The sequence below is a fragment of the Lonchura striata genome, chromosome 7 (genome assembly GCF_050655825.1).
Source record: "Lonchura striata isolate lonStrDom1 chromosome 7, ASM5065582v1, whole genome shotgun sequence".
Taxonomy (NCBI): Eukaryota; Metazoa; Chordata; class Aves; order Passeriformes; family Estrildidae; genus Lonchura; species Lonchura striata.
Genome location: NC_140709.1, coordinates 37,301,179 through 37,314,828, shown reverse-complemented (window position 1 = coordinate 37,314,828; position 13,650 = coordinate 37,301,179). Strand labels below are relative to the sequence as shown.

Here is a 13,650-nt window from a genome sequence, read left to right as displayed (position 1 = left end):
TAGGTTGGATCAATAAAACTCCCTGTTGTTGCATGAAGACCTGGGTGTGTGTTGTCTCCGTCTCTGACCACAGAATCCACATTACATTTCATGCTGCTTAACCAGTTGTTCCTGGTGTTCTGTGTAGCAGATTATTTCTACCTAGATGTAATCCCTCCTACTTTTCCATGTTATACTGTACCTTGCTGGTTTATGTCTGTTCCTTCAGTTTATCAGGATCACCTTGCCCTCTGGAATGGTTGCTATCTATATATCATTTATCATGTTTTAGAAGGAAAGAGTGTATTTTTTATATATATACTTGGTCAAAAACTCTACATATCCTTAATTCCAGGTCCTGTTAGTTTATTGGTGCTCTTGGAAAGGTGTCCACTCCATTAAGTTGCTCCCTGGGGAAGTATTTCACATTTGACAAGCGCTCCTGCCACTTTGCCATCCCCTCTTGATGTGTAGGTGGTGTTTTGCACAGTGGATTCAATAATGGAACTTACAGTGATTTGTAGGGTGTTTCTCTACTGACCAATTTTGCCTCCTCTGTATTAATGAAAATACTCAAAAGTTTTCACCACTTATTTTTCAGCCTGAACACAGATTTCTGGGCTTCACTCAGTCCTTAAATATGTCACTGGTTTATCATCTTGGAGAAACATAATTCCTAAGGTGTTTTATGATTAATCAACAAAGTCCTAAGATTCCTTTTTAATGTCTATACTGTCCTACAAAGTTTCTGGGAAATGTGCCAGTGCTATTATATATTTTCCATAAACCCCCGAAACCTAAAATGATGCTTTGTTTATGATAAACCAGAGTGTGTTACTGCATGTGCAAATACAGCTATGAGTGTTTTGTAGGAATCCTTTTAATGATTCTTTCCTCACTATTTCAAACCCTTTTAGCTTTCACTAGCTTTCACTAGTTTTTCTCAATGAATGTGTATTTTCATTATGAAATCATATTCATCTGTCCTTCCTTGAGCATGTGGTTGTGTTGACTTTGGAATTGGACGTTTAAATAGAAAGCTGAAAATGTTCCCATCATGATAGCACATTATCAAAGAAATACTGCTTTTACTGCTGTGTTCCGAAGATCACAGAATCATGGATTGGGTTGGGTTGGAAGGGATCTTAAGGGTCATACAGTGCCACCATCTGCCATGGACAGGGACACCTTCCACTGTCCCAGGCTGCTCCAAGCCCCAATGTCCAGCCTGGCCTTGGGCACTGCCAGGGAAGTTTACTCCTCTGGAATGTCAGAGCTTGGGAAAAATGGCAGTTTTGGCTTTTCCTGATGGTACCCGTGAGGTGTATTTTACCTAAAAGCCCCTTCCCATGTCTTTCCCTGTATCCACCAAAAATCCCCGTTCATTCCCCAGCTACTTTGTCCCTCTCTTCCTTTATCCAATAGAATTTTAACAGGTGAATATTCCCCTCTGGAAGAGCACCTTTCATTCCAAACCTAATACCAAATGAATAATTTTCTTTGACCTTCATTATAAGGATTCCACCAAAAGCCAGTGGATGGAAAATGATCCTGCCCTGGCCCCTGCTGGATTCCTGGAGCAGGGATTCTTTCCCTCTTTCCCCCATGGTGGCCCTGCTGCCCAGTTCCACACCCTCTTTTCTCCCATCCTTATAGTTTCTCCAAGAACAGAGCTGTGTGTGGAGTTGTGTTTTTATGTATGTTTTATATATTTGTATTGTTTGGTTGGTTCGTTCCTGTACTCCCCTATTTCCCACTTGGTTTGTTCCTTTGTTCTCTGTTTTCCCGCCTGGTCCTCCCTTCCCGCCTTTCCAGTATTTGTCCATCATCCTGGAAAGTGCAAAGTCATTCCCCTGTCTCCTCCCAGGTGCCTTGTCTGTCACTCGGTGTTCCTTCCCCTCCATCTAGAAGCTTCTACTCAGGGCACCGAGTGATTGGACGAGGACCTGGGGCCCCTCCCATAACCCCTTCCCATTGGACCAGGCAGGATCACCCCATCCCGGAGCCACTCCCTTCCCCGCTCCCCATTGGTTCCCCCCTCACGATCCACCCCTCCCACAACCCATAAAGGTCTGTGTTAAGCCCAGCCCAGGGTTCCAGCTGGCTGGCACCTCTCCCCCGCGTTTGGCCCCGTTGGCCGCCAATAAAGGAGATTCAAGCCCGCCACTGGATCCGGCTTTTCTTTACCCTGTCGAGGCTCGCCAGCGACATCCCGGGAACCCACGAAGGCGCCTCCTAAATCCTCTTAGAGGAGCAGCGGGGGGTGCCTCCACTGCCTGTTCTCGCCCCAGGAGAGAAAGAGCTAGCCGGGGCTAGAGAAGGAAGAAGGGCATCTGGGGCGGGAGACGCGGCAGCTGTGCATTTCCATTTCCTCCTTCCACAATTCCCACAAATCTAAACCTAAACTTGACACAAGGAACTCTTGGTGCCTACAAATCCAAACCCAGACCTGGCCATCCCTAAACCAGCAACTTTGAATACACAATCCTGGACAACTGGCATTCATTCAAACCTAACATTTAGGACAAATCGAATACTTCAAAATTCTCAAGAAACATCCTGTCACCTTCAGCTCCCAGGGATTTTTGGACTCATATGGATTTGGGGCTCAAGGGATTTCCCTGAACAAAACCTGTGTGGTGTATGCTGGAATCCCAGTGGTGCATCCTCAATCCCATGACTCCAGAGAGTGTTAGAAGTTTAGGCTAACCTGGGCCACCAGAAAGGAACTCTTAATAGCGATGAAGGGGCACTGCTGAACACCAGGCAACAGCAAGGGGACACTTTAAACACTCACTTGAAACTTTGCAGCAATTGCTAACACCAGCACCAGAGGTTGCACCCTGATGTGCAGGGCTGACTTAGGAGATGAAGCCTGGGCACTGTATGACTGACACCATCAGTATTATTTAGCTGAAATTAGATATAACAAAACCAAAGGGAGCTCACACAAGAAGGGAAAGAGGAAAGAAAAAACACTGCGTGAGCTCAAAAGCAGGAACACTGTATCAGTGCACATCACCATCTTGATTTTTTATATTTAGATATTTATTTGCACTGGATTTTATCCCCAACAGGTCTAAGAAACAATTTTATGAAATGTTTTTCTATTGGTACATTGTGAAAATTTATTATTGCTCTGTGTATGTGGCTTTGGCCACACTTGTGGAGACACAATATAAGCACTTGGATTCCTCTAGACACATAATGGGCAACATGTGTCAGAAACCCTGTGTGGATAAACTGCTGCTCTCCTGTAGATCTGCAGTTGTGCTGAGTTTTGCAGAGTAGTTGAAGGGTTTAACCACCTTCACTGTGGGGAAGGCTGATGGACTCTTGAGTACAGGGCTGTGATGATGGTTTTGCCTTCTGTGTGACTTTACTTTGTGGACACAAACCACTGGAAAAGCAAGGCCCTGAAGCAACCAGGATCCTCCTGAGAGGGCCACCAGCACTGCCCCACTTCCAGCAACAGTGCTGAATACGCCCACTCTCCTCTAGCCAGTGCTGTGGCAGGCAGAGGAGGGAGCTGCCTCAGAAAATGGAATCTTGGCCCTGTTTCACCAGGTACCAACCTCTTTCTCCGCTAGGCAATGTGCCTTCACATGAAAAATGAGTCCCCAAGGGATGGGCCTTGCAGGCCTTTGGAGTGGGAGCAGCTCCCCCTGCTTTTATTCCAGTGGCAGCTTGGTTTCTCCCTGGGTAGAGACCAGTGCTTCCAGGGTGAGCACTCCTGGTGACATGGTCAGGACCCCAGCGCTGCAGTTAGAAAATGACCACAGACCCACTGAGAGAACCATGGCCAGGTATGAAGTGCTCCAGTAGGCGAGGCTGGGTTGAACTGCTGCATCCTGGGCATTGCTTGGCTACTTCCCATCACAGATCTGCAGCCAAGAGGCCCCTGTGGTCTGCAGCAACCCAGCCAGTGCACGTGGGACCACAAGGCAGCAGGAGCAGGACCTACTGGGGACCCAGGTGCAGCAGCCACATAGAAATGCAGTGAGGTCCAGAGACACTGAGCAGTACAGCTACCCCATGTCATACCTACGCTGGAAGGGGAGCAGGAACTGAGGGTACAGGACAGGGTCATACTTCGTTCCAAGGCAGGTAATTGCCCACGATTTTTCCTTATTATTTTGAACTCTAACAGTATCAAAACCTTTGTGTTTCGCTGTGTTTAATATACAATTTTCCAATGAGCTGGCTGCTCACAGTTTTTCTCTGTTTCACCACAAAATCGGTTGTAAGTTGTTTTTGGATCAAATCCCAAGATCTCCCTTTCCTCATGGATTCGGAAGGAAAATGTTGAAACTGAGGTGCCTATAAAATACCTATGGAAAAAAATCAAAAAGGGTTTGTGAGGGGGGGGCAAGTTTTTAAAATTCAAATAATTAGATTTCAGTCCAATGAACTTCACTGTCCAGTGAAATGATAATAAAATTATCATATATACACACACAATATAACCATTATACACATCTCAATTATATAATTGATTATATAATGTCTTACACTATTTGTAAACAAGCTTGGGCCAAAAATCATGTTCAGATTTGTGACAGTGCTGAGTAATAAGCTTTGGCTGAATAGGAGTCAGGTTTGCTACCTTGCATGTGCGCAAATCCACTGGTCAATCACAGCCAAGCCCCCATCCTTATAGAGTTCCAGCTCCTCCAGAGAGGGTTCAAACCTCACCATCTCAGGCAGCAGTTTCTTGAGCAGTTCAACCTCTTAAAAAACAAAGAATATTAAGTTATCTCTACATTATGAACAGCAACTTGCTGCTGTCACACAATGTGTTTGTTTAAGGAAACCCTGGGTGAACAGTTAGAGAGCAAGCGACACCAAAATCTACCAACAATTCAGCTGCTGAAATTCACAGCACTGCAGGCAGGGAGAGGAGCCAGTGGTAACTGCTGCACTCTTCAGAAGTTACCAGTCCTGAAGTGACTGTGATCTACCTACCTTCCTCAACAGCATCAGTGGCTACAAAAACTTTTTCAAGGTTTAGCATCTCCAAGAGGCTGTAGATTTTCTTTACTGCTCCTTGCAGGGAAGGCACATCTTCTCTGTGACCCCAAACGAAGTCTCTCCTTCTGAGATGAACCCCAAGGTATGGGCCACCTAGAGCTGTGCCTGTCTTAATCTATGAGAAAAAGACCAAAACTTGAGAGCATCACTGTTCACACTGAAAAGCCAGAATGCATCATATGTGGATAAGGCACAGAATCTCTCTAGTTGCAGACAGAAATTTTTAAGTATGGACTGGAAGTAGCTTGGGACACATTGCAACATTTAGATCTTGGGTGGCCACCATCATGCAAGAGAAACTGGAGTGCCAAATCTTTGTAAGCAAAAATTCTTCTCGACCAAATAAATCCTCAACTGGCAGGTAGTAGCTGAACTTTACACCCACACATAGTACTGAAAACAGAAGAAATTCAAACTTCCTTTACTGAAATGAGGACAACAAAGATCTGGCCCTCAGAACCAGTCAGGCACAGCTCAACACTCTGTTAGCTCATGTCACACAGGGAGAAGGTGCATGAGGAACATGTGTGTCCACCTTGATCAGAAGAATGTCACTCACGTGTACCTTCCAACATGCTCTACAGCGCATAGCCAGGAATACACAAATAAAATATTTGTTATAGGGAACAGCTTGTTAAGGATTTTACCTTCATCTGTGTCCAGTCCTCCTTGTACTGAGTCTTGTCTGCCTCATCAGTGGATTGAAGGTATTCCTTCCTAAACTTGTCTCCCACCACGCGGAGGTGTTTAGCAAACACCATGCTCCGACGGGTCTGTCGGAATAAGAGCAGACACTGAGTCAGAAAAAGGAGAGTTAAAAATGAGTAGGTGGAGACAGTTTCACACACACAGCACTTCCAGGATGCAGTTACTTCTGGTATTGCTATGCAGTACTCCAAGCAATGATTTTATCCAAGCCTTAATAGCTTATTTCTAATTATCACCACATTTATAACCAGCATACTCACCTGCCCGTGCAATACACAGGTAATAGGGAGGACACAGCAGTTATTTACACAGCAGAGCACATGATACACCAAATTAAATATCCCATCAATATACCTCACTTCTGGAAACAAAAGCTGGGCAAACACTTTAGTGTGCAAAACACCTGTAAGAATAAAACCTGCTGTAAAAATATTACACATCTAGCCAAAGACACGCCTATGAAATTCAGTGGAAAAACGACAAAAAATGAATTATTTCCTTAACTTGTGAATAATAATCTCTAAGATTCTGTGATGCAGTTACCACTGCACACAGCCACAAGTGGCCTTTTTGTTAACAGGCAAAAGAATGAAGGAAATCCCAAGTTTTCCCTTTTTGTCTGGAAAGAAACAGAGCAGGGAGAGATCCTTCTCAGAGAAGCATGGAAAAAAGAGAAAAGGCCCCGGGTCCAAGCTGCAGTGAGTAAATTTTTGTTTGGACATCAGGCAAAACTACTGGGGCAATGTTTAAAGTGCCACTGCTAAGAAATGTGTGTTATGGAGCCATGTGGATTTCATGTCTGCTTTTACAGGACAAGTCATACTCAAAAATGGTACCTGGGTTGCATTTCTTTCTTTGAGAGGTTACTTTTAATGAATAATTTGTGGTAGCAAACTACTGATTGGTCCAGTTCTGAAAACATGCCATATCTCAACTGAATAGCCAGGTATTTACAAGACTGAGGTAATTTGTGTAATTTGTTTTGTAGTATCATGACAGTCAGTTTTTCTTAGGAATTTTAACTACATCAAGCACTCCGTATCATGTTCCATTTTCCTGTGTCTGAACTTTAACATTTTCTTAAAACTTTTATGACAGAAAATATTTTACCATAGACCTTTGCCTTGAAACACATGGGAATTTTGCCTTTGAAGCCAATGGGAAGGGACAATAATGAGCATGTTACGGAATTATTTTGAAAAGACTAATCTTGAGGTTGACTAGGTAAGAAACTGCTCCCTTCTGACTGTAGATGTGTTTTATAGGGGAGGTGCTTTTAATCACCATGACCTGCAGTGTTGTGGTGTGTTTTGCTCTGTTTGCCCCATTCTCCTCCCTAATCCCCTCCCTTCCCCAGTTGTCAATCTTCTGAAGCCTTTCCCTAACATCCTCCAACCCAAGTTGTCAATCCTCCCTGTCTCTACCCCTTTCTCCAGAGAGTTCTGTGTCTGTCTTGTTGCCCTCGACACTCCGTTTATTGCTGTGAATTATTTCCCCCCGCCATTTTCCCTGATAGGCTCATGAGCTATTTGCCCCACCTTATACTCCTCTCTTACCATATCCTCGCTGGTTCACTTTCCCACACCCCTACTCTGAGCTGCTGTTTAAAAACTGTTCACCCCCACCCCAGTCTTGTCGGGGAGCCCAGGAACAAATCCATCTTGTCCCACCCCAAGACCCGTGTCACCGCTGTGTGTCCCTGTGCCGGACCTGCCGATAGCTGGGAATTGCAGAGCTCGCAGGGGTAGAGTTGCACCCCTGCCACAGCCGCCCAGCACGCTGCAACACTGCGCCTTTAGGCACAAGTCAGCAGGGCAAATTCCTGTGTCACATTAATCCACAGCAGCCTGAAAACCATGTTAGTACACATTGCTGAAACAGAAGACAGAAGTGACTTTCAAGACAAGAAACCTGAGGCAAAACTGAAGCACGCATTGGTTACTGGATTTTTAGCAGAGCCAAGGAAAAAGTCTAGAGAAGCTATCTGTAAAATACTCACATTCCAATAATCTTTCCCTCCGTAGTGGTCATGAAGAAGGTTTTCAGCTCTGTCTAACATCACTGACCTATTAAAAATTGTAAAACTGAGTGCAGTTCCCTTAGGAATAGAATTTACATTATGACGTTTCTTTACACATTTGCTAGGATAAAGCGCAGACTATAGTCTGTTTGCTAAGGAATGTGGGGAATGAGGGACAGGCTCCTGTGAGGCAAATTCTAGTTCTCTACAAGGCAAATTGTGACCCACATTCTGCTAGGGAGAGAAGGGAACCATGCCCCTCACTGTGCCTGCTCTCTTCCCTAATAAATGGTATCCTGACTCTGAAAGTTAAACACTAACAAGCATTAACCACCCCCCACGTTCTTTGTAATAGTTGCTATAGGAGACATTAGATTTCTAACAGAGAAGTGACCTGTGTGATAATGCTCGGCCTCAGAGCACACAACAGCCTCTGGGAGGAAGTAGATCATGAAAACAAACCCAGAGAATGTGTTTTCCACATGAAGAATAAAATGTCCTACAGTAAAACAACAAATCAAGGAACACAGAGACACTACCAAAATGTGTGGTAGTAGACAACAGTTTGCCCTTCTCATAAATAAACACTTCAGCATTGTGTACTGGAAACATAATTGCGCTATCAAAGTTCTAATAAGCAGAAGAGATTTTGAGAGCTTCAAGTATTCCAGAGCATAAGAGATGTAGATTTAGTTTGTGAGCACACTGATAAGCAAACACATAGAGAAATGCTTTTGCTAAAAAGGATCAAGGTTGTTATATGCATCTCCTTCTACTAAAAAGAGAGGAAGCAGATAATCAACTTTGGATTATCACTGCTGATCATCAGCTGGACACCTGCATGAAAGGCCCTAAATCACCTGGAAACAGACTAGACTGTGCTGGTGAAGAAACAGCACTGCATCTAACAGGATGATTGGAGGTGATTGAGGTTACTAATTGAAATGCATTGAGAAGTTTCCTTGAAGTGACCACACTTGAGGGGCAAAAACCCAGTCCTAGGACCACACAACTGGCCAGAAGGGCAATATGGGAGATCAGAGCTCTGAACAATCATAGTAGTTTGAGGATACTGCCACACATGAAGTTAAGGGACATCTCAATGACACTGCCTAAGAAGATTTCCTGACAGCCTTCATTAGAGGCTTTTAAGAAAACTTGGCATAGAAAGGTTCTTGCATGGATTAAAAAATAAAAAAAAAAAGAGTTTAGAGACAGGGATTAATGTATGTTTCCCATTGCAGAGGGAGGTCACAAGTGGAAGGCCTCTTAACCATATTCCTAAACAACCTACAGAAGGGCATGCAATTAGGTGATATAGCTTAACTATTTTAAATTCCTCAGAGCAGCTAAGGCCAACTATGAAGAATTAGAGAAGTCTGATCACTGGCAGTGAAGTGGCAAATGAATTCTAACATAGGAGTGAGCATAGTTAAAAAAACCAACAAAACCTGGCTTCATCTAATGGTCTTGATGGTCAAGAATGTGGACAATTTGATGCAAACATCAAGACAACACTCAGACATGAAAATAAGGAACGTGTGTCTCAAGAATTAGCAGAAAAAGTAGAGACCACTTAGGCGTACTGCAATGTAACAGGTTTACCCACACTCAGTGTGCAGGATCCTGCTGAACTGGTTCAGTAAGGTTTGGAGATTGGCAGTGGTGACAACCAAAGGCATGGAATGGCTTTCATATGGAGAACAACTAATGGAGCCAGGACTCTTCCCACTGAAGAGGAGACTGCTGAGGGGGAACGTGCCAGAGATGTAAAATTGCACGTGCTGTGGAGTAGAATACGGAACAGCTGATGGTTCAGCATCTCTTCCACTGCATGATCGAGGGGATATTTGATGATACCTTGGACATATGAGTCACAAAAGCTGCCTAAGAGGGAATATAAAGGAGCTCAAGGCTATTTGCTCTTAGGTTTTAGCACTGCAATCTTAAACTAAACTTACAGTTAAGTGTTTTTTACACTGTAAATCTCTTTTGTAATTATTTTAACAGAGTACAGTAATTCAGTGATGAAGTACCTCAACAGTGGACAAGCCTTTAAATTCCCCCTGCTCTTCCCACCCAGCAATGGGGTTGAACAATAATAATACAAGAAGAAATAGTTACACAAGGCAACTCACTGTGCCGAAGTATTCTTCAGAAGGATGGGAGCCACAACAGAGGCAGATCCTTGGACAGACAAGCAAGAGACATTTAGGCCTCGTGTTTCCTTGTAACCCCAGAACCAGCCCCTAAAACAGAACGTAAAGGATTGGTTCACAGGCTTGTATTTTAAATTAATGCCATATATAGAACAAAACATCCTAAAAAAACTACATATGTTACAAATAAACCAGCCACCTCCTTTATGCTGCTTTTCTGTGTAGCAACAACTTTATAGAATTGGATCTTCTCATACCAATACAACATTGTACTTTTCACGAGCTTTTTAAAAACAAAGTGAACTCCAAGCACCCAGATATCTACAGTAAGCAAGTATCTCTCTGAATACAACTGAAAAGACCACAAGGAATGCTTGATGTTACCTGTAGTAGCCATGTTTGTCTTTGGAGTACATCAGTTGATCAATGCATGGTTTTTCATCTATTTTTTCTTCCCATGTTCCTTCTTTCCATCCTTCTGCATAGCCTTGTAGCACATAAACTTGTTCAATAAAGGGCCCACCTGACTCTGAACAGAAGGCAAAGGATTTGTAAGCATTAAAACCCACACCATAAAGGTATGAACAAGCATCAGTTGCAGTTAAAAATCTGCTAGAAATGCTAATGTTACACTACTCTCTCTTCCCCGCTTTCCCTATAAAAAAGGAAAGAAAGTTCTGAGAGAGCCAGAAAAGCTAAAAGGGTCAGGTAATGTGATTGCTTGCTATCCCACCCAGTTCTGTGTGACTTAATGTCCCAAATGTAATAGAATCACTGTCACCTGAGTAAAACACACTACGAAGAACACAGGTTTTCAGTGCTGTAAGCACCTACCATAGCAGGAGTGCCTCCAAGAAAAATGTCCAGTACAAGCCCTTCTTCCCCTAAATTTCAGGGTTCTCTACAAACATTTTCTTGGAAGGCAGGGAACAGCCTTCCCTTCAGAGCTCTTTGCAGAGGCGTGACATTTGGTGGCCTTTATTTCCTCTGCTGAACATGCCAGTGTGCAGTGTTCACCAACTGAACACTTGGTGATTAGCTCAATGTGGCATTAAGTCCTAAAGGAACCAACTTCACTTTCTTATGGAAAACCTTTCTCTTAGACACAAAAAGCAAGGGGTATTTCAAGGATGTGTAGTACTGATGATGAAAAAGTAAGTTCAGGGAGAACCTGCTTTACAACTTTTACTGTCCAACCACCACATCCAGGAAAAAGGTGGCTTGTCTGTATTTCAACAAGCTGCCTCTCTCCTTTATGGTCTTGTCATTATCGTCAGAAACACACAGAAATACCACAGGTGAATTTAACCACAGGCATTAACTGTCTATCTTTGGGGGTCCCAGAAGTTAAGGGGGCAGCAGTACTACATCAAACAAGCTGCCAAGTAATTGGGTTATTCCATCCTATTGGTTGTGTAGCTCAGCAAAACTCCTTCCCATCCCTCATCTTGCGACCTTTATGATTTTTTTTACATAAAAGGATAGAAGCTCCTACAAGGGCAAACCTGTTAAAAAACCATATCAAATATTAACTGTAGATCGCATGATCCTATACCCCACCTGCAAGGAACTGTTCATATTCAATGACAGGGATGTTCCTGTTGAGGCTTGGGACATCAAAGAACTCGGACCAAGCGATCCGGGTCTGGAGGATGTCAGGGCTCTGCCAGTGATAAAGATGTCCCCAGGGAGGCAGAACCAACACCCAGTTTTCACTTTTCCGCAGGGTCTTAAGAAGGGAAGCAATGCGAATGTAGACATCTCTGCGAAGGTTGAACCCTTCAGGGGGGTTTACATCGTACAAAAGGTATCTGGGGAGAACACAGGAATACCATTTTTTCTGGGAGCACATTGAGGCAATCACACGTTTTTCTTTTTTTACCCTACAATCCTGTGATGAAACTGTTGGGTAAAAAAGCTGTTCCTCTTTTTGAGTTTGTGGTGCTTGGAAGGGGAAGAAGTATGGGAAGTCAGAGCAGTGTGTGCTGCAGGGGCTGGAGGGGCCACTAGGGTCTCCTGGAGAGGTGGCACATGCCAGGAGCCTTTCTTGCAGCAGGTCAAGGAGTGAAGAGTCTTGCTCATCCCGAGGGCAACATGGGGTATGTGGTGAAAATTGTGAAACCACGGGCATGTAACCCAGGCTAACTCTTGTAAGCTGCACATAAAGGCAGGAGGACATGCTCTGGAGAAATAGGGCAAAATAACGCATCTGGGAACTGGCTGACCCCTGCGGCATTCGTGACAACTCGGGACATTCTACAGACGAAAGTCCTCTGATAGCTGCGATGACACCTTCCAAAAACCACCCAAAAAAGCACCAGTAGGCGAAAGAGTCCCTTTACCAGCTGATGGCCGAGGCGCAGAGGGTCGCCTGCGCAAGGGGACACCGCACGGCGGGGGGAGATCCCGGGGGGAGATCCCGGGGGGCAGGACCGGCCCGGGTCGGGGGCGGCGGGGCCGCCGCTCCTCACCTGGTGCGCGAGGCAGCGGCGGCGGCGGGCAGCGAGGAGGCGGCGTGGCCGGCGCGGAGGGCGGCGGGCGGCTCGGAGCCGGCGGCGAGCGGCGGCGGGAGGGCGAGCACGGCCAGGCCAAGGAGCAGCAGCGGCAGCTCCGGGCAGCAGCGGCCGCCGCGCCCCTGCGCCGCCATCCCTACGCCACGTCCGGGGCGGTACCGGCGGAGCCCCAGCCCCTCTAAGGGTCTCAGAAGAGGCCGGCTGTGAGGGGCCGCAGGCGGGAGCCTGTGATGCGGTTCAGCTCCCCCAGGATTTGCGCTTCCTTCTGGTACATCTGCAGAAGCAGCGGCGGTCAGCACCGGGCGAGCCCCGGTTCTCGTCATCGGGGCCTCCGGTCCACACCATGCCGGAGCCCGCACACCCTCCCCGGCCCCCGCGCATCCCGCACCTGCTCCCACTCGGGTTTGGTGTCGTGCCGGTAGCCGAGTAGGTGACACAATCCGTGGGCCGCCGTCACCTGCGCGGGGGGCAGGAGCACGACACGTGTTACCGACCGAGCCCCGTGCTCGCCCCACCGCCCGCCAGGACCCAGCGGGGCTCACCGTCAGGACATCGTCAAAATTCTCCCCGGTTTCGCGGCACTGCTGATGGATGTATTCCACCCCCAGGAAGATGTCCCCCAGGTTGTACTCGCCACGACAACACGGCCGCGGCAGCTCCCCGGCCGCCACTTGGTGGAACGGGAAAGAGAGGACGTCGGTAGGCTCCGGGCAGTGTCGGTAGGCGCCGTTCAGCCGCTGCATCAGCGCGTTGCTGGCGCACACTAGCCCCACGTCGAAGCGGGAGGCGCCCAGGGCGGCGCGCAAGGCGCACACGGCGCGGCGAAGCGCGGCCCGGCGTACCGGCACGGCTCGCTGCGCGTTCCGCAGCGCCACGCTCATGGCGGCGCCACCGCCCCCCACAACCGAGACCGCGCCCGCTCAACGAGACCCACCCCCTGCACGGGGACCACGCCCGCTCAACGAGACCCACCCCCTGCACGGGGACCCCGCCCGCTCAACGAGACCCACCCCCTGCACCGGGACCCCGCCCGCTCAACGAGACCCACCCCCTGCACCGGGACCCCGCCCGCTCAACGAGACCCACCCCCTGCACCGGGACCCCGCCCGCTCAACGAGACCCCGCCCGCTCAACGAGACCCACCCCTTGCACGGGGACCGCGCCCGCTCAACGAGACCCACCCCCTGCACCGGGACCCCGCCCGCTCAACGAGACCCACCCCCTGCACCGGGACCCCGCC

At 47.1% G+C, this 13,650-nt stretch overlaps 2 protein-coding genes across 4 annotated transcripts; both read right to left on the bottom strand.

Moving 5' to 3' along the window:
* Positions 1 to 3,005: 3,005 nt before the first annotated feature.
* Positions 3,006 to 12,550, bottom strand: POFUT2 (protein O-fucosyltransferase 2). Of its 2 annotated transcripts, XM_021547280.4 has the most exons (9): positions 12,369 to 12,550; positions 11,458 to 11,708; positions 10,282 to 10,426; positions 9,877 to 9,987; positions 7,718 to 7,784; positions 5,658 to 5,783; positions 4,945 to 5,125; positions 4,586 to 4,709; positions 3,006 to 4,310 (listed from the first exon to the last, which is right to left on the bottom strand). In XM_021547280.4, exons 1-9 carry the CDS (start codon positions 12,542 to 12,544, stop codon positions 4,157 to 4,159), a joined length of 1,335 nt encoding a protein of 444 aa, XP_021402955.1. In that variant the 5' UTR covers positions 12,545 to 12,550; the 3' UTR covers positions 3,006 to 4,156. The 2 variants fall into 2 exon arrangements, with proteins under 2 accessions (XP_021402955.1, XP_085440846.1); XM_085584720.1 differs by lacking the exon at positions 12,369 to 12,550 and having other exon boundaries at positions 4,140 to 4,310; positions 11,458 to 12,269.
* On the bottom strand, positions 12,545 to 13,429 carry YBEY (ybeY metalloendoribonuclease). Of its 2 annotated transcripts, XM_021547277.4 has the most exons (3): positions 12,953 to 13,425; positions 12,799 to 12,867; positions 12,547 to 12,684 (listed from the first exon to the last, which is right to left on the bottom strand). In XM_021547277.4, exons 1-3 carry the CDS (start codon positions 13,289 to 13,291, stop codon positions 12,598 to 12,600), a joined length of 495 nt encoding a protein of 164 aa, XP_021402952.1. In that variant the 5' UTR covers positions 13,292 to 13,425; the 3' UTR covers positions 12,547 to 12,597. The 2 variants fall into 2 exon arrangements, with proteins under 2 accessions (XP_085440847.1, XP_021402952.1); XM_085584721.1 differs by lacking the exon at positions 12,799 to 12,867 and having other exon boundaries at positions 12,545 to 12,684; positions 12,953 to 13,429.
* Between the last annotated feature and the right edge of the window lie 221 nt (positions 13,430 to 13,650).

Excerpts from the sequence above, each read along its gene's own strand:
- POFUT2 (XM_085584720.1), bottom strand. The coding sequence starts at position 12,133 with ATGCCGCAGGGGTCAGCCAGTTCCCAGATGCGTTATTTTGCCCTATTT. Across the intron at positions 9,988-10,281 it reads GACAAACATGGCTACTACAG|GGGCTGGTTCTGGGGTTACA; the intron begins GTAACATCAAGC and ends GTTCTGTTTTAG. Across the intron at positions 4,710-4,944 it reads CACTGATGCTGTTGAGGAAG|AGGTTGAACTGCTCAAGAAA; the intron begins GTAGGTAGATCA and ends TTGTTTTTTAAG.
- YBEY (XM_021547277.4), bottom strand. The coding sequence starts at position 13,291 with ATGAGCGTGGCGCTGCGGAACGCGCAGCGAGCCGTGCCGGTACGCCGG. Across the intron at positions 12,868-12,952 it reads ATTTTGACGATGTCCTGACG|GTGACGGCGGCCCACGGATT; the intron begins GTGAGCCCCGCT and ends CCCCCCGCGCAG. Across the intron at positions 12,685-12,798 it reads CCAAACCCGAGTGGGAGCAG|ATGTACCAGAAGGAAGCGCA; the intron begins GTGCGGGATGCG and ends CTGCTTCTGCAG.